The following is a 27,418-nucleotide window of genomic DNA, read 5'->3' as shown; positions in this document are numbered from 1 at the left end:
CTATCTATCTTTCTGTCTCACACACGAAGGCACGCCCTCTCATATAAGCACGCACTTTTTCTCTCACTCTCTCGCTCTTACTCTCTATTTTCCCTCTCAATTACTTGTTGGGGTTTTCCACAGAAGTTAAAGAAATGCAATGTCCGATAAACAACTGATGGCAAATATGAAGCATTCTGCCAGATAGACTACAATGTGCAGATTGCAGACGCGTACCGCGAGTGCAGTGTCCCAGTGGCGCCATCTACAAGGTGAGCAAAGAAGAAGTCGACACATCGCCGGACTCTCTCTCGGAGGAATAAGGAGTGTATTTTCGGAGGAATACACAGTTAACTCAACGAATCAGTTGTACTATAGACAATGTAGTGGAGGTAAATTGACACCGAACCTACCTGAATGTAAGTGTTCCACCGTGTATTTAATGTAAACTATAAATGCCAATCTAGACTTTAGAAGTGCGCGCTCCTGTTATCACCTGCTTGAGAAAGGATGGGCATTTATTTTAGGCATATGTTTTGTACCGTAATTACATGTATCATTGCCTTTTTATTTTAATAGATCTCTCTGTTTTCTATCTATCTATATCTATTTAGGGTAGGCCTATCGAAAGTAACGTAATAGTGTGAATTCCTGATAAGATAACATTTGCAATTGTTGATGGGTCTAGTGAAACGTGAAAATGAAAGTACTATATTGGCAGCATTTATAGTAACTTTATTTAAAGGTTTTACTATCTCTACTTATTTAACAGTAGCAAAAACAGTTAATTGAAAGCACGTCCTTAAGAGAATTGCTCTCCTGCTATACAAAAACATATTCAATTGAGTATTAATGGTGTCAAGTCCAATGCACATTGGGGGTCTTTTCTGTAAACATTCAGCACAATGTAACGTCTTGTTCCTTCTTCAAAATGATCATTGGCTGCATTGATGGTTGTAGTATTTACAGCAGAATCTCACCCTTTAAAAACTCTGTATTGTATTCAACTAATTCCCATTTCTGAACAAGGAGAAACGATTACCCTTTAACGGGTTGAGCTACTGACCTTCAAGACTCACATATAACAGTGTGGTTTGCTAAAAGCTCTGGAATGATTTACACTGGCTTATAGACGGTGTCGTCTTACCAAAGCGCTGCAATTAACTGCTACTGCTCACTTTCCGTGCTTTTATAAGCCATTTATTCAAACATTGTAGGCCTTTACAGGTTTATACTCTCCAGTAGCGATGCGTGGGTAAAATCAGTGGGGAAGCCAAGCCATAAAAAAAGCCATATTACACCAACCCTACGTGTTGTGATATGTGCGTTCTTTGCTCGAGAACCTGTTAGTTCATAAGCCACACCTTTGTTTCATCACAAAACCAGAGAGCAACATCTGTCTGGTGGAGTCCACAAAGACTGACGCTGGCTGCAAACTGGTCTCAGAGCATTTCGTATTATTTAGTATGATATGTTACATTTCGTATGGTATGTATTAGTTTGTGGATGTCCATGACCCATTTCGTATGATATGTTACGAATTACAATTTGTATTATATGTAGCTAAAAAGTAGCAAGTTGTTGAAAAGTTGCTAATTAGCTACAATGCAAAATTTGGCCGTTATAACATTCAAACTCACAACATTTGGTTTGCTAGATGTGTATATGCCCACTGGAAGACAACAACATAACGAGATGTCAATAACGTTTGGCTTTTGATTGATGCAACAGGACCATTCAGAGTTGAGCTCACTCAGTTTAGCTCAACGCTGATTGGCTATTATTGTATCATTTTCTTATCAAGGGAGGCCAAATGCTTGCTGGCATCCCTTGCATTCAGTGCTACAGGCGGCAACAATATTATACTAGTTTTGAACAGACAGCATCAGATAGATGGGCTGCAGAGACAGAGGGGCGCAGTTTCGCTCGCTCAGATGCTTTCTCCAGTGAGATACATTCAGCCTCTTGCAAATTGAAGGACAATTATGAAACACAGAGAGATGAACGCTAAATTATTTAATAAAACAAATTATTGGTACATTTTTGGGGGAAGCCTGGCTTCCCTTGGCAACCATGAATACACGCCACTGATACTCTCCACAATACCTCATACGTTTAATCGGGTACATCCTTTCAAATCCTAGCTTAAAAAGGGATAGATCAGCAATTTAGATTTTCTTTTTTTTTACATTAGTTTCCTTACCTTGAAAGTGGTGTATGGACAACGAATGTCTGCAATCCACACTTTGGTTTAGTTACACTTGCCACTGCAAACAATTAGCAGCATGAGCATTGTGGGATCAATGTTACAGTCACTCCTGGTCCATAGACTGGAAACAAATATCAAAATATATAAAAATGATATCCCTTTAACTTGGTGAGTTATAGTACAGTACTCTTCTTATGCACTCACTGTGTATTGGGTTGTATGCTGGCACTGTACCTACTGTAGTGTACTGTACCCCACTGAAACGGAGCTGGGGAGGGTTTTACTGCCTCATTGACTGTGTTTTCATGGTATCATATTAAATCATGTCCACACACAATGACTGGTGGTTGATCTCTTCCAGGTCAACCACTCATGAGGGTTCATTCAGTAGCTAGTCCTCCTGCCTCTGCCTGCCTGCTTGCAGGCCTTTCTCTCTGGGGCTGGGTCCTCAGTATCCAAGGTCACTGAAGGGGGAAGCACTCACACATTTAATCTAGCCGAGCTAGAGCCACTTGATTGCTCACAGTCTCACACGGGGGACGTGTGATAAGCATGGACACTTAAAGCTGCAATATGTAACTTTTTGGGCGACCTGACCAAATTCAGATAGAAATATATGTAATAGATCTGTCATTATCATAGAAAGTAAGTCTAAGAACTGGTAGAGCTGTTCTATGTGTGCTATTTCTATGCTTTCGTTTTTTGTGAGTTTTACTTTAGGTTTTGTACACCAGCTTCAAACAGCTGAAAATACAATATTTGTAGTTGTGGAAAATATATTTCACAGCGGTTTAGATAGACAATGATTCTTCTCTACACTATACTTTTTTGTTTTGTCACATGAACTGATATTAGGTGAACTATTCGAATTTTAGAAACCAGGAAAAGACGGAATGATTTCTGCACAGTGCACCTTTAATAGCCTGACAAGTGAAGTGGTTATCGTCAAATAACGAGCGGGGAGCCTCAGCCGGCCCAACCACAGCTTGGTCTAATTGGATATTGTTTTCCAGGCAGAGCTGGATTGCCTGCTTAGGTGTTGTCATTGGACTGTAGTCTCTAATTTGTTGTGAAGGCCACTGAGGTCCACTGAGAATATGCCATGAAAATACTTTTGACATGTTTTCAAGTCTCTTGTTGAAGGAGTTGGATTTTCAGCTTAATGATGATGCATTGAAACTTTTCAATCAACATACCTACTTTTCATCCTAACTCTACATCAAATCCACACACAAAGTATGAGCTCATATGTGACCCGTTTTAGGAAAGTAGGTGTATGTCGCAAGTCACGACTACCCAGGAGAGCCATTTTAACGTTTTTAATTTTTTTTATCAAAATGTTTTTTTTATTTTTAAGAAATGCCTACTGGAACATGTGAACTTTCATGTGCCTTAATAATACAATTGTATGCCATCTGTAAATACGAAATCAGTGGAATTAGATTATGATAGCTAAAGAGATGGAGAAAACACCTGTCTCCGGATTACATCTTCAAACTAAGGGCAACCGTGGCATGGCATCCGTGACAGGGAGACGCGTCCATCATGCATGATGATGTACATGGGTAAGATAGTCTAGCGTTAGCTAGCTACATTTTCAGATATTACATGTTTCTAATTTTGACAGAAAGTTGTTTCATTTCAAGCTAAAGTGTACGGTTAGCTAGCTAGCTAACTTTAGCTGGCTGGCTCCCTAGCTGACATTATTATTCGTATCCCAGAGCCGTTTGAATTGCTAGTTAGCACCTAAGGTTAGCTAGCTAACATTGAACCTGGTTGGTTAGGTCCCAGCAAATTCATGCAGGGTAGTAACAACATGATTTGGTACTATGTTAATTGTTGTTTAACTAGCTAACGTCAGCTGGCTGGCTCGTTAGCTAATGATGTTTGTGATCTTACACGTTGTTTATCTAGCTAGGTTCATTGTTTAGTTCACAACACCCGCTCTTCACTAGATACCAAAACATTCAAAGGCCATTTTCTCAAAAGTGAGTTTACAAGTTCATCAACTTTCAAAGCAGAATTGCTTTCCCATTGTTCCTCAAAAATATAGTGTATGATATACTGTTTTGTAATGCTGAGTCTCTACTTTTATCCAATGTAAAAAACACAATTTCCAATGTTGCTACATAAGACCGAATCCAGGTGGTGAGTCACATATGCTACTGTAAAAGCTCCAAATGCTTTCAAGGGACACATCTCCCCATTGTTCAGGCATATCCCTAGATTTGCTGTACCCTCATGAAGCTAACTGGAATTTACATTGCAACAATCCATCTAGTTACATCTCCCATGCTTGTTTGTGTTCTATTGGTAAAGCAACAAAGAAAATATTTGTATATTCAAATATTAAAGGACTTATGCCCATCTGTTTTTTTTCTTCATTTTTGCTTTATGACAGCTGTGACCAATACCATGCCTTATTTTACATTTTTAAGTCAGATTTTTCATATTATAGAATTTCAAAGGTTTCATTCTGGTTTTCAGGCTTGATGACCTTTGCTGCTGTTTCTGACATCCCAGGTTTAGCACCTTGGTCGGGGTCAATTCCATTTCAGCTTGCTCTATTCAGAAAAGTAATTCATACTGAACTGACTCTATTAACATTGGGATTAGGGATGTTAACGGTTAACCGTTAATCGGCCCAGAAATACATTTGACCGGTCATGCATATTGATTTATTGGTGCATTTGCATAATTTAGTGGCATTAAATTGGCCACTAAATGGTATTTTAGTTAGTCGTCATGTATCTTATTTATCACATGCACACAGCATACATACAGCATACATACTGTACAGAGCCTAGTTTGAGGAGAGGAATAGGCTATTACCTGTCAGCTGGTATTGGAGTAACACATGTGCTTTTATAAGCCCAGCCATTGTGCATTGCGCAACAAATAACTATTCTAAATGCAATTGCGTGTTAAAAACTGTTTTGATGGCCACGATTAAATAGAGGTGCTTGTAATTTAAGCACGCATCCCATTCGATAGGCTATAGTCAACAGTAGGCAGCTATCAGCGCGTCACCCACCACTTTGCAACATGAGCTTGACGCAGTATAATTGTTTGAAACCTGAACGTTTTACTTTACTTCAAATAATGAGGCATGTCTTACCTTGCTTCATAGTAGCCTAGTGAAAATCCAACCTTCATTCCATTAACCATAATTTCTCTACGGTTCTATTGGTTTTCATATCAACTTTCTTTCATTGTCCAGAAGCCAAAGGCACAATCCTAGCCATGTTAGTTGTTGCTATTAGATTCCCCATCTTTCTAAGTTTCAAACTGAGATTTTCATCTCACTGTTTAAACTGTGTTTTCCTGTGAATTGCATTTTGTCAAATGTTTGAAAATTACGTTTTATTAGCTGCTTCATTACTTGAGTTGCTTGTTCAATAATAACCTTATAGCCTTTTGACTTTAAGACGATAGGCTTGCTATCCCCTCCCCCCCAGAAACCATGTTTTGCACCCCTTTCCACCCTGCCTAGCAACACAAGTTGGTTGTCATTCCCCACTCCCCCATATCTCTATCTGCTCACCCCCCCCCCCCCCCCCCACCACTTATCCCCTAAGACACCCCCACCCCCATAAACATTCAAGGTTGCTTGTTAACCGTGAATGTTTTTACATCCTCCCTCCCTCCCTCCCTCCCTCCTGGCGAACCAGAGAAAACCCTCCCCATACCACCTCTTCCCCGTGGGCCTGAAAGGATGCATAGTATTTTCTGTTGGTCACATCATTTTACTGTTTGGGAAGATGTTTACCGTTTGTTGACCGTTTAATGAGGGTTGGCTAGTTGACTGAAATGTGCATCCCTAGTTGGGATTGATCAACTGTACGGTCTGTCTCAGTGTCTCAGATGTGTTATGTAAACGGGATTACCATGTAAGAAGTAATACTAACAGATATTTGAAAACCTCTTTGACCGTGTCTCTGTACACCTTTGTGTAAAGATTTAAACACGTGTCTCCAATGTCCCGCTAGAACAAAGAAGCAGCCTCCCAAGAGAGGAACGCTGTGGCAGAATAGTGTGTTTACAGAGACACGGATGATGACCTCATGGACAACAAGCATTTCGAGATGGCGTCAGGTTGTCAGCACTTTCACAAAGACATCAGAGAGGGAATACAAGCCTCCGAGTGGTCTGCACTCTGTGTGCACCTGCTACCAGCACTTTGCCTAATCTGCAGGCCATCGATTACACAGCACTCTGAAAATGTAAGTGCATGTGGATGAAATATCATATAGGTAGAAAGCCTCTGGGTTAGAGGAGGAAGACTTCTTCTTCCGTGGGTGGAAAGTGCAGTCATAGATCCAGGGTACTTTATCCATGAGTGCTGTTGTGACAAACATGATTTGTATTGTGAATGTGAGGGGCAATGGATTGGCATAGCAAAAGGGTTGGTTTAGTTTTGGTGAAAAATGATGGTGGAAATAACTAATCTATCCAAAAATCGAATTGAGGGACCATTTCTAAAGGGGCCGAGGACCATCCTTCCTGTCAGAGGTTGTTTTTCTTTCATATTCACTGGCATGGGGAATGCTGCTTGTAAACTGTAGGATTTCCTAACTTTGAGTGGTGTTTTAAACAAAAGATGGGAAAAACACACATAGCAAAACATGCCAATTTGAGTTAGTACTGCCTCAGATTCTCTGGCGCTTCACAAAAACCTTTTATGGTCGGCTAGGCCTCTTTCCACCTTTTTAAAAATAAAAAATAATGTGTCCTTTCTCACTGTGAGGACAGAGGAAAGCTTGTTGGGGACTTGTATTCTTGACCGTTAATCAAGTAATGTATGGTTCATTTGGGCACCCGTCCCGTACTTCCTTTTTGGTAATATAAAGCTCATTCTGGTTCTGAGCTCCCATGGGGATCACACAGCTGGTTACTAATGCACACACAGACAACACACACACATGAACTAGGGAGCACCGTGCTCATCAACCCACAACAGCACCATAGTCTGTGTATTACGGTCATGTCTCATTAGGTTTCATTCTCTATCCAGGCGCCTGAATGCCTGGCCCTGGTCACCAGCATTATAAGAAAGGACTTCACACAAACGGTATGAATTAGAGCTTTGATCTGCAATAATTTAGTTTGGTTTGAGCTTTTATGTCCTCATGACACGCTGCTTGTGTCCCCCAGGACAGTACTAATTAACTAAACTAAACTAAGTTGGACAGAACAGGAAGGTACACAGGGACTGACAAATCCCCAGCTGCACCCATACCTCCTCCACCCCAGAGCCAGACCTCTCTTCATTGAAGTGATCTATTTGCACTCTGGCATTCGCCTTGTAGTACCACCGTGCATTTCCTCTTGCGGGCAGCTGTTTTCTTTGTCTAGGAAGTGTCAGTGGCATTCTTCCACTGTGTACTCTGGGTCTGCTGCCATTTCAAGCCTGTCAACCAGCAGGCTGATAACAGTTACTTGTGGGACTTTGGCTCAGGGAGGATTTCAAAGCCTGAATTCAGACTCAAACAAAAGCAGCTTTCAGCTGTGATTACTCAGACTCATAAAGTGCTGGCGTTTACAAAAATCCCACAGACCTTGTTGATCTGTGGCAACTTGAATGCCCCGGTGTGTCCCTGGAGCTGACTGGTACTTCAGCATCCTACCTCAGAGAGAGAGAGGAAAGGGTGATATGTCAGATGTCTTGTAAGAACCTCAAAGGGTTTTCGGCCCAGAGTGTGGCCACAGTCCAACACGCAATAATTCATTTCCGGCACAACAAGCTGATTGGGCCAAATTAAGGCTCAGCCAATAAAACCCACCGGTGGGAATTTGGATGGAAAATGTGGCACTTTTATTGAAGTCATTAATTTTCCCTGCAGGAAGCCTGCCCAGGGCTTTATAGAGACCCAACGTTGGCTCTCCAGCCAAGCGTGAAATGAGCAGCCTGCTAGGCCAGGATTAAATACCTGCTCTCTGCTTAGGGCCAAGTGAAGGTTGCTGTAGCCGACACCGCACACGGGCTGGGCTCCCTCTCATCAGTCACAGGCTGTATTAAGTCACAGGGGTGATGCAGGGAGCTAAGGACACTGTGCTGCAATGGTTTGCACTGCAAACATGGGGGCCAAGGGCGATGGCAGCTGAACTTGCCCTTCATCTCATGGACAGTACAGTATTTCAGATCATAATGTCTGTGGAATGGGATGAATGGGTAGCTGACCTCTTATTTAACCTTTATTTAACAATGTGTCCGTCACTTTAAATTGACAGACTTTGTCAAAGAACAGATGGCCACCATCCAAATACAGGTCAGCGTTCAAGATAGAGAAATGATAGAAAAGTAAAAACACGTAATAATACAGTTGAAGTCGGAAGTTTACATACACCTTAGCCAAATACATTTCAACTCAGTTTTTCACAATTCCTGACATTTAATCCTAGTAAAAATTCCCTGTCTTAGGTCAGTTAGGACCACCACTTTATTTTAAGAATGTGAAATGTCAGAATAATAGGAGAGAGTGATTTATTTTAGCTTTTATTTCCTTCATCACATTCCCAGTGGGTCAGAAGTTTACATACACTCAATTAGTATTTGGCAGCATTGCCTTAATTGTTTAATGTGTGTCAAACATTTCGGCTACCCTTCTATGAGCTTCCCACAATAAGTTGGGTGAATTTGTGATCGCCACTCCAATACCTTGACTTTGTTGTCCTTAAGCCGTTTTGCCACAACTTTGGAAGTATGCTTGGGGTCATTGTCCATTTGGAAGACCCATTTGCGACCAAGCTTTAACTTCCTGACTGATGTCTTGAGATGTTGCATCAATATATCCACATAATTTATAGTTCTATTTATGTTTAATCAGACCAGAGGACATTTCTCCCAAAAAATCTTTGTCCCCATGTGCAGTTGCAAACCGTAGTCTGGCTTTTTTATGGCGGTTTCAGAGCAGTGGCTTCTTCCTTGCTGAGCGGCCTTTCAGGTTATGTCGATATAGGACTCGTTTTACTGTGAATATAGATACTTTTGTACCTGTTTCCTCCAGCATCTTTTCAAGGTCCTTTGCTGTTGTTCTGGGATTGATTTGCACTTTTCGCATCAAAGTACATTCATCTCTAGGAGACAGAATGCGTCTCCTTCCTGAGCGGTATGATGGCTGCGTGGTCCCATGGTGTTTATACTTGCGTACTATTGCTTGTACAGATGAACGGGTACCTTCAGGCGTTTGGAAATTGCTCCCAATGATGAACCAGACTTGTGGAGATCGACAATTTCTTTTCTGAGGTCTTGGCTGATTTCTTTTGATTTTCCCATGATGTCAAGCAAAGAGGCACTGAGTTTGAAGGTAGGCCTTGAAATACAGCCACAGGTACACCTCCAATTGACTCAAATTATGTCAATTAGCCTATCAGAATCTTCTAAAGCCATGACAAAATTTTCTGGAATTTTCCAAGTTGTTTAAAGGCACAGTCAACTTAATGTATGTAAACTTTTGACCCACTGGAATTGTGATACAATGAATTATAAGTGAAATAATCTCTCTGTAAGCAATTTTTGGAAAAACTACTTGTGTCATGCACAAAGTAGTTGTCCTAACCGACTTGTCAAATGATAGTTTGTTAACAATACATTTGTGGAGTGGTTGAAAAACGAGTTTTAATGACTCCAACATAAGTGTATGTAAACTTCCAACTTCAAATGTAAATACTCAATGAGTAATGATAACTTGGCGGTATACACAGGGTACCAGTACCAAGTTGATGTGCAGGGGTACGAGGTAATCGAGGTAGATAAGTACAGTCAACAGGATAGATAATAAACAGTAGCATCAGCTTATGTGATGAGTCAAAAAAGTTACTGCAAAAAGGGTCAATGCAGATAGTCCAGGTAGCTATTTGGTTAACTATTCAACTAATTATTTAGCAGTCTTATGGCTTCGGGGTAAAGCTGTTCAGGGTCCTGTTGGTTCCAGACTTGGTGCATTGGTACCGCTTGCCGTGCGGTAGCAGAGAGAAAAATCTATGACTTGAGTGGCTGGAGTCTTTGACAATTCTTAGGGCCTTCCTCTGACATCAGTTGATCAGTTGTCATACCAAGCGAAGATACATCCAGTGAAAATGCCCTTAATGGTGCTGCTGTACAACTTTTTGAGGATCTGAGGTCTCATGACAAATCTTTTCAGCCTCCTAAGGGGGAGAGGTGTTGTCGTACCTTCTTCATGACTGTGTTGGTTTGTGTGGACCATGGTAGCTCCTTAGTGCTATAGAGGTCCTGGATGCCAGGAAGCTCAGCCCCATTGATGTACTGGGCCATACACACTACCCTCTGTACCACCTTGTGTGGACCATGGTAGCTCCTTAGTGATGTGGACACCGTGGAACTTAAAGCTCTCAACCCGCTCCATTAAAGCCCTGTTGATGTGAATGGGGGCGTGCTCGGCCCTCCGTTTCCTGTAGTGCATGATCAGCTCCTTTGTCTTCCTGACTTTGATGGAGAGGTTGTTGCCCTTCTTCTTATAGGCTGTCTCATCGTCGTCGGTGATCAGGCCAACCACCGTTGTGTCGTCAGCAAACTTAATGATCGTGTTGCAGTCGTGGGTGAATAGGGTGCAGGAAGGGACTAAGCACGCACCCCTGAGGCGCCCCCGTGTTGAGGGTCAGCATATTTAAATCGCAAGTCACGTATTAAGGTTGGTCGAATACTGTAGATGTAACTGTAAACAATAAATTACAGTTTTATCTGATATGATCAAATAAATAACTCACAGAGGTGTGGAGGCCGCTGTGCTTCAGCTGTGTGACTCCTGTAACTTAGCATCTGCTTCATCGGACCATTTCCCTATTGAGCAGGTACTTCCTGTTTGATTTTTTGCATGTGAGCAGGAATCAGGAGGATAGAGTTATGGTCAGATTTGCCAAATTGAGGGCAAGGGGGAGCTTTGTAAGTGTTTCCGTTTGTGGAGTAAGGTGATCTAGAGTTTTGGTCGACCTCTAGTTGCAATGGTGACATGCTGGTAGAAATTGGGTAAGACAGATTTCAGTTTCGCTGCATTCAAATTAAATTGTTTGGGTTCGATCCCAGGCTGTGTCACAGCTGGCCGTGACCAGGAGCCCCATGGGGCGGCGCACAATTGGCCCAGCGTCATTTGGGTTAGGGGAAGGTTTGGCCGGGGGGGATTTCCTTGGCTCATCGTGCTCTAGCGACTTCTTGTGGCGGACCGGGTGCCTGCAAGCAGACTTCAGTTGTCAGTTGGACGGGTTTCCTCCGACACATTGGTGTGGCCAGCTTGCGGGTTAAGCAAGCAGTGTTTTAATAAGCAGCGCAGCTTGGCAGGTCATGTTTCGGAGGACGCATGACTCTCGACCTTCGCCTCGCCCGACTCCGTTGGGGAGTTGCAGCGATTAGACTAGATCGTAACTACCACTTGGATATCATGAAATTGGGCAGAAAAATAAATAATAATAACAATATGTGTGTATATATATACACTGCTCAAAAAAATAAAGGGAACACTTAAACAACACATCCTAGATCTGAATGAAATAAAAAATCTTATTAAATACTTTTTTCTTTACATAGTTGAGTGTGCTGACAACAAAATCACACAAAAATAATCAATGGAAATCCAATTTATCAACTCATGGAGGTCTGGATTTGGAGTCACACTCAAAATTAAAGTGGAAAACCACACTACAGGCTGATCCAACTTTGATGTAATGTCCTTAAAACAAGTCAAAATGAGGCTCAGTAGTGTGTGTGGCCTCCACGTGCCTGTATGACCTCCCTACAACGCCTGGGAATGCTCCTGATGAGGTGGCGGATGGTCTCCTGAAGGATCTCCTCCCAGACCTGGACTAAAGCATCCGCCAACTCCTGGACAGTCTGTGGTGCAACGTGGCGTTGGTGGATGGAGCGAGACATGATGTCCCAGATGTGCTCAATTGGATTCAGGTCTGGGGAACGGGCGGGCCAGTCCATAGCATCAATGCCTTCCTCTTGCAGGAACTGCTGACACACTCCAGCCACATGAGGTCTAGCATTGTCTTGCATTAGGAGGAACCCAGGGCCAACCGCACCAGCATATGGTCTCACAGGGGGTCTGAGGATCTCATCTCGGTACCTAATGGCAGTCAGGCTACCTCTGGCGAGCACATAGAGGGCTGTGCGGCCCCCCAAAGAAATGCCACCCCACACCATGACTGACCCACCGCCAAACCGGTCATGCTGGAGGATGTTGCAGGCAGCAGAACGTTCTCCACGGCGTCTCCAGACTCTGTCACGTCTGTCACGTGCTCAGTGTGAACCTGCTTTCATCTGTGAAGAGAACATGGCGCCAGTGGCGAATTTGCCAATCTTGGTGTTCTCTGGCAAATGCCAAACGTCCTGCACGGTGTTGGGCTGTAAGCACAACCCCCACCTGTGGACGTCGGGCCCTCATACCACCCTTATGGAGTCTGTTTCTGACCGTTTGAGCAGACACATGCACATTTGTGGCCTGCTGGAGGTCATTTTGCAGGGCTCTGGCAGTGCTCCTCCTTGCACAAAGGAGGTGGTAGCGGTCCTGCTGCTGGGTTGTTGCCCTCCTACGGCCTCCTCCACGTCTCCTGATGTACTGGCCTGTCTCCTGGTAGCGCGTCCATGCTCTGGACACTACGCTGACAGACACAGCAAACCTTCTTGACACAGCTCACATTGATGTGCCATCCTGGATGAGCTGCACTACCTGAGCCACTTGTGTGGGTTGTAGACTCCGTCTCATGCTACCACTAGAGTGAAAGCACCGCCAGCATTCAAAAGTGACCAAAACATCAGCCAGGAAGCATAGGAACTGAGAAGTGGTCTGTGGTCTCCACCTGCATAACCACTCCTTTATTGGGGGTGTCTTGCTAATTGCCTATAATTTCCACCTCTTGTCTATTCCATTTGCACAACAGCATGTGAAATTTATTGTCAATCAGTGTTGCTTCCTAAGTGGACAGTTTGATTTCACAGAAGTGTGATTGACTTGGAGTTACATTGTGTTGTTTAAGTGTTCCCTTTATTTTTTTGAGCAGTATATATATATATATCATTCTGTTTCATAGGTACTGTAGTAACCTAGATGAGCCAAAGTGTGACATATGATGAACTAAGTTTGTGTGTGTGTGTGTGTGTGTGTGTGTGGTGTGTGTGTGTGTGTGTGTGTGTGTGTGTGTGTGTGTGTGTGTGTGTGTGTGTGTGTGTGTGTGTGTGTGTGTGTGTGTGTGCGCTCTGCATGGGAGATGTGTATGTTTGCTCTTAAGACCTTTACCAAGACAAAATCCTGACATAATCCTAATTAGGGGGCTAAGTGCATGTTGATGACTGAGCACACCACATAATCTAGACGGTGATAACTGCCCTGACACCTAGACTATCCCTATGGTTAGCAAGGCTGTAACAGTCTACTGTGTCGTCATGCCTCCAGCGCCCATTCTGAGCTGGTTTACATCTATGAAATAGGAACTGAAACCAGGGTGTCTATTGAGCAGCAAACACGTTGCTTCCTATGATCTTATAATAGAAACAGGATCTCATTCCCATGAAAGACGTATTTGCTGACCCTATCGAGCCCACGTTTCAGCTGATCAGTGAGTCGGATGAAACAGATGAGACCATGATCAAAAGCCAGCCTCTGTAAAGTAGAGCATTGTTTTTGTCAGAAGAGTAGAGACTGTGTAATGAATGTGTTCCTGACCTGATTTTAGCGCCTCTTATCCATCTCCCTCTCGCTGTTCCTCGCTAAATAGAATTTTCTTGCTCCTGGTTGGGTTTGGGGCACTTTTTATCTTGATATTTTCACCAACCGCCTCATCTTTGATAGAAAGGACAAACACACACACACACACACACACACACACACACACACACACACACACACACACACACACACACACACACAAAGCTTTGGTCTTATGACATTCAACGACTCATACTTAAAGACAGTACGGTCAGAGTGAGTGACGATAATTATGGTAACTATCTCTTGCCCACCGTACTAAGTTTGGATTTCTTGTTGTGCCACCTATATGTTGGTCATGACTCTGTTGCCACCCTTGCGGTTTTGTTTGGCCGTGTAATGTACTCTTATGAGTACATTTTTCAGTTCCAGCTAGTGTACAATACAGATACAAGCACAGCTGGTAGGAGCATCCAAACACCTAGTTATCAGTAATCTAATGTAAAGAATATAACCATGACTCATCTGTAAAAGGAGTAGCCTAACATTTGAAGTATATTCATGGTCAACTCTGGTATCCAGTTAGACTAGATGGGAACCATTGATAAGTCACCTATGCGTTAAGAAAGGAATGCTTTTGTGCCGGAGTCTGCCCTAGTGGTTAGCCCTCTAGACCATATACCACTGGCGACGTGGGTACCAATCCCGTCTCAGTCCTTCCTCTCTGTATATGTTTCCCCGTCATTGTAAATAAGAATTTGTTCTAAACTGACTTGCCTGGTTAAATAAAATTAAAATGTAACCTTCATTTCTGACTATCACTGTCTAAAAAACAATGAAATATACAAAACATTCTGGCTAACAATTAAGTACTTTACTGTGATTGTTTTCAATTAAAATGTTTTTCAAAAAGAAACTGAAATAGCTTCTTAGCAAAGAGCAATTTCTAAAGCAAGAATTTTGCTAGGACTGTCTGGGAGTGGTCTGAGTGGGGAGGGGAAAGTGAAAACTATCTGTTATTGGCAGAGAGGTTTGGAACTCTTATTGGTCTATTAACTCATTTCAAATCAAATCAAATGTTATAGTTTACGCCCTGGGGATGTCACCAGGCAGGCCAAAACTCCGTCCCACCTAAACAGGTTGAAATTTCAGGTTGTCTTTTCAAACAGCTTTTACACTAAAGGGGCATTATCATAATTTTCGCAATTTCACAGTATTATTCCAACCTCCGTAGTGTGAATAAATATACAAGGAAATAACGTTTTTTGACTGCACTGGGCCTTTTAAAGGATTTCTTTTGAAAATCTGAACATGGCACTTTCTATAATATACTTCCTGTTACCTAGTCACCTTACACAGCCCTGATAAAGGCCATGTCGAATTTGTCATTATATGAATCATTTGAATGTGAACATCTATTCATTGTGGGTCTTGTAGAGTTGTACCCTGCTCGGCTTCCTTGTGACAAACCAAACTACGTGCAGTTCTTCATTTGAACAGATGTTGTGTTGACCGTTGCAAAAAGGAGAACATTAGATCACTTCAAAGCCATCACCAGGCCAGTGCGGCCACACAAAGTGCCTGTATCTTCACATCTGAGTTTGGCCTCTGGCAAACATACTCCAAACAGTGGTGACAGAGGTTTTTGAAAACAGATGCCCTCAGCAGTCAGCTAGCTCTGGTTCAGTTGAGTTCGGTACAGGACGTTGTGTGACACCAGAGACTCAGCACAGTGTGGCCTCTCCACCAGCTGGAAGAGCAGGATTCCCCGGAGAGCACAACAACATATGAGCTCGAATGTGTTGAACCTAAAGAAGCTCTCAACTCTTATCCACATTCGGTAGATAGCATTGCTGTGTTATGGTACAGTACATTAAGAAAATAACACCCACGTACTCTTATGGCTCTTATGCAGTACATGTAAAAGATACCAACAGTTTGACAGCTATGCTGCCCTCATCAGGGTTTCATCTTGTACTATTTCCAATGGCAGTTGGAAAATCTTACGACTTTCTTACGACTTTCATTTCTTTTGATGAAAACGATGTGTGATTCATAGCTAGACGTATGAGTGGCAGCATCTGCATTATGTTGGTTAGATATTATTTTTCCACTCCACCAGTTATGATGTCAGCGGCAGCTGCTAGCTTGAGTTATGTCATATCATTTCCTACCCACACGGCACACACTGGTTGAATTAACGTTGTTTCAACGTAATTTGTCGACGTATTGTGACGTGGAATCGATGTGGAAAATACATTGGATTTGAAAAAAGCCATCATCCAGCACTGTTTTCATCTCATGTCAACCAGCGTTGTAAACATTGAAATTAGGTTAAAACGTCAACTTAAAAACATTGTCAAGAACTGCAACGCTGCTGGGTTTTTCACACTCGAGTTTCCCGTGTGTATCAAAAATGGTCCACCACCCAACGGACATCCAGCCAACTGTTAGAAGCATTGGAGTCAACAGGGGCCAGCATCCCTGTGGAACGCTTTCGACACCTTGTAGAGTCCCATGCCCCGACGAATTTAGGCTGTTCTGAGAGCAAAAGGGTAGGGGGGGCAATATTAGAAAGGTTTTCTGAATGTTTGGTATACTCAGTGTGTATTGGGGTGGTTGACAGTATGTAGAATATCATATTTGATAAGACATATTTTGTATGTTTCTGTGGAATTTTCATTGAAATTCAAATGTATACATAATTCTGATGATTATGTTGAAATTAGATTGATGTAACAACCGGTTAAGTCAATGTATTTAAGTTGAAGTTTTACCCTAATTTCAATGTTTACAACGCTGGTTGACATGAGATGAAAACAGTACTGGTTGATGACTTACTTAAAATTCAATGTATTTTCCGTGTTGGGTCCACATCAGGTTGACAAATTACTTTTAAACAACGTTGAGCAATGGAGCAAATGGAGCAGCTGCACCCCCACTTTCAAAATAGGGGTGAAAAATTGGGTTTTTGTTACACCCTCTTTTTACCAGAAAATGAACATGATCCATTGGGTAATTTGTCATTTTCAATGATTAGTAATGTTTTGAGCTAGTATGTATTAAAATAGATATGCCAATTTTATATATGATATAATAATTAACAGATTGCATTTTGCACTCCCTCCCCCGTCGCCTCAAGATGAATGGTTTTGACCACTCTAAAGTTTTGCTTCAGTGCAGTTAGAAAGCACTCGTGTGCTGCACCGCTGTTGTTTTAAAATGAAAAGGCACCTGAAAAATAACATTGTTTATCTATTTTCTGGTGCCGTTGTTACATTTGTATCGTTGTTTAATGTCCGATGCACTCAGGGTGTTGTCACATATCATTTTAGCTGCGTGCGCCACAAGCAAATTCATTGGATCCTTTCACGTTGCCTGTATGAACCATCATGTCTGCTTTTCTGTATCGCAGCCTCTGACTCTGTGGCTGGCCCTTCCATCAGCCTACCAAAGGTTGCACCTTTGCAAAAAACTGCGTGCCCAGTAGCTGTGCCTGTATGCGCCTTTGTGCAAAATAAAAATGCATGGGAAATGTTTGATTTGGTTTTTGATATTTGTATCTCAATGAAACAACTCTGCTTAGCTTGGTAAGTAATATCGACCAATTAAGCCATTTCTACTCTTGTTGCGTCAAATGTGTATGCTGCTGAGACAAGTTAAGTGTGCCTTGAATTCTGAATAAGTCACAGACAGTGGCCACATCTACCACTGTGGGTGGGATAGTCAGGGGAGGAGCAGGATATATGTGAGTCACAGAGTTGATAGGGTTTCAGACCTGTCAATTAATTATTGGGGGTGGGATTTTCAGGAAAGGGAGTAGATTAGTAATTTAGTCCTTAAAACACTGTTTCAATATAATTTTTTTGTGGCAAACCTTGTAGGTCCTCTAGACCCCCTGCCCAACCAATGGGTAATCAAGTATGTATTTGGGGATGAAATTACACATACCAGAATGATGTACATTTATTCTGATTTTTTTTACATTGTTTTTAACATTTATATTTTTTGTGCTTTGATTGATTATTTGAATAATTATCATCTCACAATCATGACTATCTGATGAGCCCATTTGTTATTCACACTTGTGGAACTGCTGATGAATGCATTCCCATTAGAATACAAAGTCCAAGTTCTTCAGAGACCAGAGTCAGAGAGTTGCAGACGACATGATCCCTTTGACCTTTCCCTGTGCTCTATGCATTCAGTCGAACACAAATAACCCTTGGCTGACCCCTCTGTTTGTTGTCTGTTTAGGAGACCTGCCAAACCCTCTCGTAGTATCCTCTCACCGATCTGCCCTAATGAATGAATAATCATGCAGCTCAATTTTAGACCCATCATTCTCTCTCTCTCTCTCTCTCTCTCTCTCTCGTGTTAAGTGAGGGGGAAACAGAAGCGCCTCTCTCTCTCTCTCTCTCCCTGGCATTGTTGGTGGTTTATTGAAACACTGCCAGGTTCGTGCTCACCACCCCTACTGTGTTTATTGTTGTGCAGCTGATTCGATAATTCAGGGTCTTTCCCACCCGACCTCAGAGAGGGGTCCTCGCCGAGGCCATCAGGAAGCCTATGTGTTTACACTCATTATTAAACTGGGCCGTCTACTGGGACGACCTATCCAAAACACAGACTTGTGAATGCATGAGACACTGTCCAACTGGTAATGTCACTTGTCCAACTGGTTCTGTTACAGGGAGTGAACAACCATCCTTACCATTGCTAATATTAAGTAATGTTGGGTCAGTATGGTGATGGTATAGATTGCTTATCCGCACTGATCTGGAGTGAGGTCGTCACTACTATTGAGGTGAGGAGTAGGAAAAACTGATCTTAGATCTGTGCTTTGAAGCATATATTACCTGGAGTGTATTTACTATGTCACTTGTGTCAAAGAAATTCTACTTTAGAAGTTTATTACAATCTCAAAGTTTCCCTATGAAAATGTCATAGGCTAAATGAATGTAAACCGATTATGAACTGTCTGTTGTGGCCCTAGCTTCTCAATTGTCCGTTCATCATAGGGTTCACCAAAAGGGTTACTTTTCTATCAGAAAAGGAATAGTTTGAATAGTTTTGAGTGGTTGCTGTGCGGCTTGGACAGCCATCGCCAAGGTTAGATAGAACTGTCCGAATGAGACTCACATCCTTGTGTTTTCTGTCCCAACCCAAGCAACACTGACAATTTCTCCCGAGCTGAAAATAGATGAAATGATTATATTATGGTAAATGGTTTTCAGAACAGTGTCAGTTTTTAAGTATTACGTGCCGTTTGAACATTGGCCAGGGAACACTGCTAATTCAGTTGAACAAATGCACTTATTCATGTGCAGTAAAATGGTGACTGTCGTTGGATCTAAAGAGCGCAAGTCACCATTATGAAACCTACGAAGGTTGGTCAAGTAGATATAACTGTGAACAATAAATCACAGTTATCTGATATGTTTCAAAGAAATAACACCCAGGGGGATGGAGGTTCTTCAGCTGTGTGACTCCTGACTAACCTGAAGCTAATGGTCCACTAACCTAAATTTAACAAAGACACAAACCAAGGCCTATGTGTTTAGTGAGTTCAATACTGTGCAAGCTCTGTTTTCATTGGCATTAGGATTAGTTCAACAAAGCTGACCAAATAATCTCAATAGACCGTATCCTAGTGTTTTTCCTGTGGCTGTATATATCAGAATCACTAGTTCATGATGGTACAGTATAGAGTCTAATGGGCTAAGATTAAGAAGACCATGTCTAGGCTCCTTCGTCCTGGATATACCTGTGTTGTTGTGTTATGCATTGAATTGTTAGCCGTAGTACTTTTACTCCAGTGTTTCATTGTCCATGTGAGTGTTTGGCTAAACCGCCAGCTAGTTTCCGATTCTCCTGAACACACCGTCGTCTTGTGTCTGAGTGAGAGCTTTCTCACAATGTTAGGTCCATCAGCTTTTGCTCATGGTTAAACCGCTAGACATCCAGAAATGCTCACTGGGAGCTTCCTGTAATATTAGAGCTCCTTGTTAGAGCACTTGTACTTAATCACGCTTTGAGACCCGTTATGCTGTGGTTCTATGGAAAAGTCTTGTCTATTGTTCATTGATTATAGAGGGTGACCTACATGTGCCCCAATTACCAGAGTACAATGGCACAGACCAACAGCACTCTTGTGTGAGTTAGGACATCATGATAACTTCTACACAAAGGTGGCGCCAAGATCGTGGTAGGGCTCACAATGACTTTGTGAAATTAGACTGAGTTAAATTGGGATCCATCATTCATCAACGTTTTCAATTAGTTTCAGTTACCCACTGTATTATGGCATAAGAGCACATTCTCATGCACGCTATAGCTGAATATACCCGGGGAAAGACATCCAACGTATATACCCCCTTGACAATGGAAATTTCTGAAACAAAAGTAAACAAAAGACCTACAGACCAAAATCAGTTGAACGGAAATGACATTTGTAGGAGTGAGCAAAACGTGTGGGCTAAGCACATTTATGGGAGTGAAGGGCGAATGCATTGTGCGGGGGTGCTGGGCGCGACAGCCAACGTGGCGGGCTTTGTGTGGCGGGGCTTCGATAATCCTAGATGGCAGCTGATCAAACGCCACGCTTTGTTGCACAATGTGTTCCAGGTTAGCACAGGCTCCCCTAGTTCTCCCTGCTGCTCCCACTGGAATCTATAGGCTGTGTGGCCAACAATGTCAAGCCCTCACAAACCACTGGCTAGTATAACGTCCAATATGGCACAGGTTTAGACGGAGCACAATTCCAAGGGTCATCCAGCCAAGCAGGCCTGGGCTCGACTGACGAGGTAGGAGGACACGGGACAAAAACCCTTCTGATGAGTTATATCATACAGGCTGAGGCTTGTAAGCCAAGGCAAACGGTTGGAAGACGTTGAACCTGATGAATGTTGTCAGTACGCCTACAACCTTCAAAAGACTAGCGCAGGTATGATGATAACATCAGTGTGGTCACTGAGCCATGAAGGAAGAGTTATCAACACGGTCTAAGTATAGAAAATGTATATACCCAGGCAAATAATGTAAAAATGTAAAATCAACAGGGTGAGCATTAATAGAAAAACCTGTGCATGATTAACTTCAAAGTCAACCCAATATCAAGCATGTTAAGTCCAGTTGTGTCTCAGGGTCAGGTAAAGATCACAACTACATTATATTGTAGTTGACATTGCAGTGTTAAGATTCCTCCTTCACATGCAAACACTCGGAGATAAGCGTCTGAAATTGACAGTAGGCACAAACCACATTCTTCAGTGTCAGTGTTCATCATTTTTTTTCCTGGAAAGAAACCAGATCCACATAAGCTTTAAATCTGGGAAAACCAAAATAACCCCAACAGCATAGAATGTAAAATCCTGCCATCATAATATTAGTGCTGGCACTGATGTATGCAAGTGTCATTAGACATTTCGGAGGATGAATTGAAGCCTACTTGCATTATCTTTCCTTACAGCATTACTCTAGCCTGTCTCTGCTACTCAGCACCTCTCCACTGCTCCTCCCCGTGGTAGATAAATCAATAAACAGAGGGAAAAGTCTTGACATTATTTTACAATGCAAGTATGACGGTTAGGGTGTAATAGCTATAAGCATGCTGTGTAAATCCCCATGAAAACTAACAAATGTGCCTGTAATTGAATGGTGATAGGAAAATGACACCTTGATACAACACATAGTGGAATTACACCATGTTGTGACCTGGATACACTAGAATTATGTTGAATTATTAACATGCCCTGTCTTTTACTTTTCCGTATCCTAGTCATTAGGGGGTATTCCCAGGGATAAATGTACCCGTAGACCATACACGCAAACACACTCACACACACGCACACACGGACGTACTTGCAAACTGACGAGAATGATTTACATTATTGGTCCCTCGTCACCATGACTGTGTCATTTTATCTGTCCTATTGTGGGTACTTACAGAAGCCGTAACGCTATGGCTTGCTATGGCTTGCTGACTACGTGTTTTGTGACCCAGTTATTCTGCTGTATATCAATAGGAGTGTTCCCATTGAACTGTATTTGACAAGGTCACCATAGGAGTGGTCCATCCTTCCTTTCACTACAAAGACTAGCATGGTATCTTTCAGGGCCATACTGTAACTACTGTTCACTGTTCACTACTGAATATTATGCTACTAGTGATTGGTGTAGTTTCCATCAGAATTGTGACTAATTGGACCAATCATGACAGGTGGATAAGACAGGGCTGTCCCTTGTCTGTATTTCTGTTCAAGAAGGAGGACCTTGGAATGTGGCTGTGGTGATTGCTGTGTTTTCAATAGAAAAGTAAACACTTTCGTATCAAGTATGTAATTATACTCTTGTGTAAAGCATACGCTATGAGTAAAAATATTAGAAACTGAGAAAGACCGGAATGATCTAAGAATAAATAGTAATGGCTTCAACATGAAAACAAGCAGAGAGGTGAGGAGTATTGGAAGTTCAACGTTAGACTACATACCAGAAACAATAGGCAGCAGAAAGCTGATATAGAGTAACTTGAGAATTGAATGGATCTGACAATTCAATTCAAGTGCATAAACCTGAACTGTATGTGAAAAACTGACTGGGTTGGAAAACTGAAACGAATTGGAATTAGCAAGACACACTATCTCACACGCTCTCCTTTCTTCTGTTTCAGGTGGGCAGAGCCTGAGGCCTGAGTTAACAGATCTCCTGCTGCGGCTGTGTGCGTGGCATGGATCGTCACTGACTCTCTTGGAGGAAGTGTGTGTGTTGGTTGGCCTTTGAAGAGGTCTCATCCAGCACAGAGTGGCCCGGTCCTCCCCCTCCACCCCATCAACCTCCCCACCCCCCTCTCCACAGCTAGCGACAGACCCCGGACAATAGTCTCTCCAAGATTTATGAGGTCCTTGTGGGGGCCTGGCTCTTTGTCAATAAGAGGGGTTTTATTTCACCCTTCTCCTTTTTTTCTCTTCTTGTCTTCTTCCTCTGAAAAAGGTGTGGGACCCAACTGTGAAATGGGAGACGGCTGTTTGACATGTGAAGCCCGCCTGGAGAAAACGTCTGCTTTCAGGCCTGGATATAAGGAATTACTCAACAACAAGAAGGAAATGTCACTGTACGGAATGTCGTTTTCCCTCTTTCCTTCTCATTAACAACAACATGTCGGATTGTCCTGACCCTGCAAATGCTTAGTGTCAAAATAACAATGCACCTACAGAATATGAGGACAATGTGCAACATTTCCTTCTGCAATGTGGACTCGAAGATCGACCAGTACTTCCAGCCTACGCTGTACATCATTGTCATCGTCCTGGGCCTGCCCACCAACTGCATGGCTCTGTGGGCTGCTTACTTGCAGGTGAAGCAGAAAAACGAGCTGGGCATCTACTTGATCAACCTCTCCGTGGCTGACCTCCTCTACATCGGCACCCTGCCCCTATGGATCGACTACTTCCTCCAGCACGACGACTGGATTCACGGCCAGAATTCCTGCAAGCTCTTCGGCTTCATCTTCTACACCAACATCTACGTCAGCATCGCCTTCCTCTGCTGCATCTCCATCGACCGATACCTGGCCGTGGCCTACCCGCTCAAATTCGCCAAGGTCCGGCGGGTCAAAACCGCCGTGCTGGTCAGTTCCGTGGTGTGGACCATCGAAATAGTGGCCAACTCTGCACCCCTCTTCCACGACGAGCTCTTCCAGGACCGTTTCAACCACACCTTCTGCTTCGAGAAGTACCCCATGCAAGACTGGGTGGCGGGCATGAACCTTTACCGGACCTTTCTGGGTTTCCTGGTTCCCTGGCTGCTCATGCTGGGTGCTTACCGGGGCATTCTGCGGGCGGTGCGCGGCAATGTGTCCACGGAGTGCCACGAGAAGGCCAAGATCAAGCGCCTGGCTCTGAGCCTAATCCTGATCGTATTGCTATGCTTCGGGCCATACCACGTGCTCCTCCTGTGTCGCAGCATCCTCTTCCTCCAGAAGCCCTGCGACTGTGGCGCAGAGGAGGACCTGTTTGCAGCCTATCACGTGGCGCTGGCGCTCACCAGCCTGAACTGTGTGGCTGACCCCATCCTCTATTGTTTTGTTAACGAGGGCGCACGCCATGACGTTGGTCACGCGCTCACCACCCTGCTGGGGGTCTTCAAGCGGAACTCGTCCTCGCCAGCTGACGCACTGACAGCTGGATCTGTCACCTTGGAGACACCACTGTCCACTAAAAAGCAGATGGGCCTGTACAGCGAGGTCAAGGCCAGCACCTACAAGACAGAGCTGGTGGCCCTCAAAGAGGACTGTCTTCAGATGACCATACTCAGTGTTAAGAAATGAACAGCCATCCTGATCCGCAATGGGCGGACATGAGAAAACACAAGACTATGTGGAAGTGGGGGATGATTGAGTTTATGTAGAATAGAATGTGGGAGAGATTTTAGAATTCTCATGTGAAATCTTTGAGCTGTTTTATCAGTTTTGGGGATGACACCTCATATTATGTACCTCAAATGGTAAACTGTGATTGAAATGTGTTTGATACAGATGAAAATAATCAAATCAAGATTGACCACGAGTACATTGTGACGACCGTAAGAAAGACCACAGTAAGTTCAGTCGCATAGATGTGATGCAAAGTGAAACTAAGGATGTTTGCCATCAAACGGTTTCTTTCTCCACCTCATCATCTATAGTAGGTATGTGTTCTGGGTGGGACAAGGTTATCTAACAATGGATTTGACATGTTTACATTTCTCTTTCAATGAGCCTCCAGATGCCTTGTAACAGCTCCAAAAATCCTAAATGTGTTCTGTCAGCCAGAGAGTGAAGCACAATGCTATGTGTCTTTGTGCGACAATTTCACTGGGAAATAAATTAAGTATATCATCGTTTCAACTGTGTTGTGTCTGCTGTAATGGTACATTGAACAAATATCATGTCAGGAAACCGAAGTCGGAGGGTCAACTGTACGGTTGATGTGTTGCCGTAAAAGCATTAGAGTGTTGACCATGGGCCTGATAACAGTGTTGTCTCTGTGTCTTTCTTCAATGTTCATTGTCATACACTTAAGGCTACTGTATATTGTCTTGCAGTTGGTGCCTATTTGAATAGCTAGAATAACAAACACTTAAGATTAATGTCACCATTGACATTTCTTGTGTCTTGTCAGTCATATCTGAAAATCACACGTAATGACATTCACACTGCAATATCACACCATTCCCTGATGTGAGAATGAGGATGATGGGTAATTCCACTGTTCCCCCGCCCTGTGCCTGATGGACCGTCGATCGGACTGTCACATTGTTGCACGCGGAGGGTGGGTGTTCTTGAGATATCAGGGAGACTTAACTCCTAATGGTGACAGTACAGAGCAAGTTCAATAAAGGTGAAATAAAATACAAATAAATAGATCCAGGTCTACACTACATTGGCATTGCAAGACCTGCATGATGTGCCTATTTAAAGTAAGCAGGGCAAGGCAGTTATCACCCTCATCATCACCGCTTACCTGCTAATGAACCAGTGAGATTCCTAATCAGATGCGATCACAGCTCTGCCAGTCAAATGTTTCCCAGATCAGATTGAGGCCATCTGCAGCCTTTCACTCTGCCTCCATGGTTTTAATGGTTTTGCTCAATGACATGGAAATGATTAAGGTCATTAGTCCAAATACAATGGGCGTCTTATCTCCGAGAGGCAGGTTATGTTTTATTTGATATTACTGGGTTTAAAGCGAGCCTGGTGACCTACTTTGTTAAGTCAATATGGAAATACGAATGAGTGTTTAGATTAGATTAAGCTATGTCTTAAAATTGATTTTGAATCACCTAACTGTGGAAAATTCAGGAGGAGGTGTAAGCAAGTGACATACACTAGGTTTGTCTGGAGTATGTACAAAATGTTATTTCTAAAGGAGCTCTCGTCACAAAAATACTCAGAGAACGAACGACCAGTAAAATATCACAGCCTTAGACTATTCCATTCCACTGATGTTTGTTGTTGTTATTGGCTTAGGCCTCTTAATCAGATTTAATAATGGCCATGCTGTAACCGAAACAGTCATTTCTGTATTATTACACTTGTGTAATCTTAGCATGACAGCCCACCACTTGCTTTAGTGAGCACCGCTTAGAATCGGCGGAACAAATCACGCTGTATTGCTTTCAACTCATTTTACCACAAACAGGTCTCTCCAATGCGTCCTGCCAACCTACAGATAAAACACAAACTGCAGAAACAAGGTCTTCCATTGCTAATTCATTGGCATCATAAACCCATGTGAATACTGATCTTTGTAGTGTATTGCTACTGTATTTGGGATTGTCATGCATATGATAAGTGGTATACTATATTACTCTCTGAGGAACCCAAGCTTGAAATTACTGTACGTTTTTACCCAAATTAACCCATTCATTTGTATGGTACAGTAGGACACACTGTCAGAGCAGCCTGGTCTCATAGACTAGTCATAACATAGTAAATGAAAATGCTTGCCACTCAAATTAGTATAATATTTTATGTTTGGTATGGTATTAAAGTGTCATCAAACGCACATCCTTTAGTGGGGTGCAAGGCCAAAGAATAAAAGTTGGCATAAAAGAAATAGAGCCCGCAAACAAAAGGAGGGTGGTTGGTTGATGTGGATGGGTTGCCATATAATGTGACCGTCTAGCAAACCAAAGGTTGCATGTTCGAATCTCATCACGGACAACTTGGGTATTTAAGCTAATTAGCAACAACCACCTAGTATATTTTAGCTACTTTGCAACAACTTAGCATGTTAGCTAACCCTAACCTTAACCCTTTAACCTAACTCCTAACCTTAACACAAACCCCTAGCCTAGCTAACGTTAGCCACAACAAATGGGAATTCATAACATATAATATGTATTTCAAATTTGTAACATATTGCACGAATTGCAGTTCATAACATATCATACGAATAGTACAGTGAGGGAAAAAAGTATTTGATCCCCTGCTGATTTTGTATGTTTGCCCACTGACAAAGAAATGATCAGTCTATAATTTTAATGGTAGGTTTATTTGAACAGTGAGAGACAGAATAACAACAACAAAAATCCAGAAAAACGCATGTCAAAAATGTTATAAATTGATTTGCATTTTAATGAGGGAAATAAGTATTTGACCCCTCTGCAAACATGACTTAGTACTTGGTGGCAAAACCCTTGTTGGCAATCACAGAGGTCAGATGTTTCTTGTAGTTGGCCACCAGGTTTGCACACATCTTGGGAGGGATTTTGTCCCACTCCTCTTTGCAGATCTTCTCCAAGTCATTAAGGTTTCGAGGCTGATGTTTGGCAACTCGAACCTTCAGCTCCCTCCACAGATTTTCTATGGGATAAAGGTCTGGAGACTGGCTAGGCCACTCCAGGACCTTAATGTGCTTCTTCTTGAGCCACTCCTTTGTTGCCTTGGCCATGTGTTTTGGGTCATTGTCATGCTGGAATACCCATCCACGACCCATTTTCAATGCCCTGGCTGAGGGACGGAGGTTCTCACCCAAGATTTGACGGTACATGGCCCCGTCCATCGTTCCTTTGATGCGGTGAAGTTGTC

General features: G+C 42.7%; 1 protein-coding gene across 1 annotated transcript; it reads left to right on the top strand.

Annotated features, from left to right (window-relative positions):
- On the top strand, nucleotides 1-24,729 carry LOC106612694 (G-protein coupled receptor 4). Its single transcript, XM_014214112.3, has 2 exons — nucleotides 1-398; nucleotides 22,520-24,729. Exon 2 carries the CDS (start codon nucleotides 23,030-23,032, stop codon nucleotides 24,173-24,175), a length of 1,146 nt encoding a protein of 381 aa, XP_014069587.1. The 5' UTR covers nucleotides 1-398; nucleotides 22,520-23,029; the 3' UTR covers nucleotides 24,176-24,729.
- The last annotated feature ends 2,689 nt before the right edge of the window (nucleotides 24,730-27,418 follow it).

Source organism: Salmo salar, chromosome 09 (genome assembly GCF_965601325.2).
Source record: "Salmo salar chromosome 09, fSalSal1, whole genome shotgun sequence".
Classification (NCBI taxonomy): domain Eukaryota; kingdom Metazoa; phylum Chordata; class Actinopteri; order Salmoniformes; family Salmonidae; genus Salmo; species Salmo salar.
The sequence above is the reverse complement of the archived record's forward strand: the minus strand, read 5'-3'. Positions and strand labels throughout refer to the sequence as shown.

Excerpts from the sequence above, each read along its gene's own strand:
- LOC106612694 (XM_014214112.3), top strand. The coding sequence starts at position 23,030 with ATGCTTAGTGTCAAAATAACAATGCACCTACAGAATATGAGGACAATG.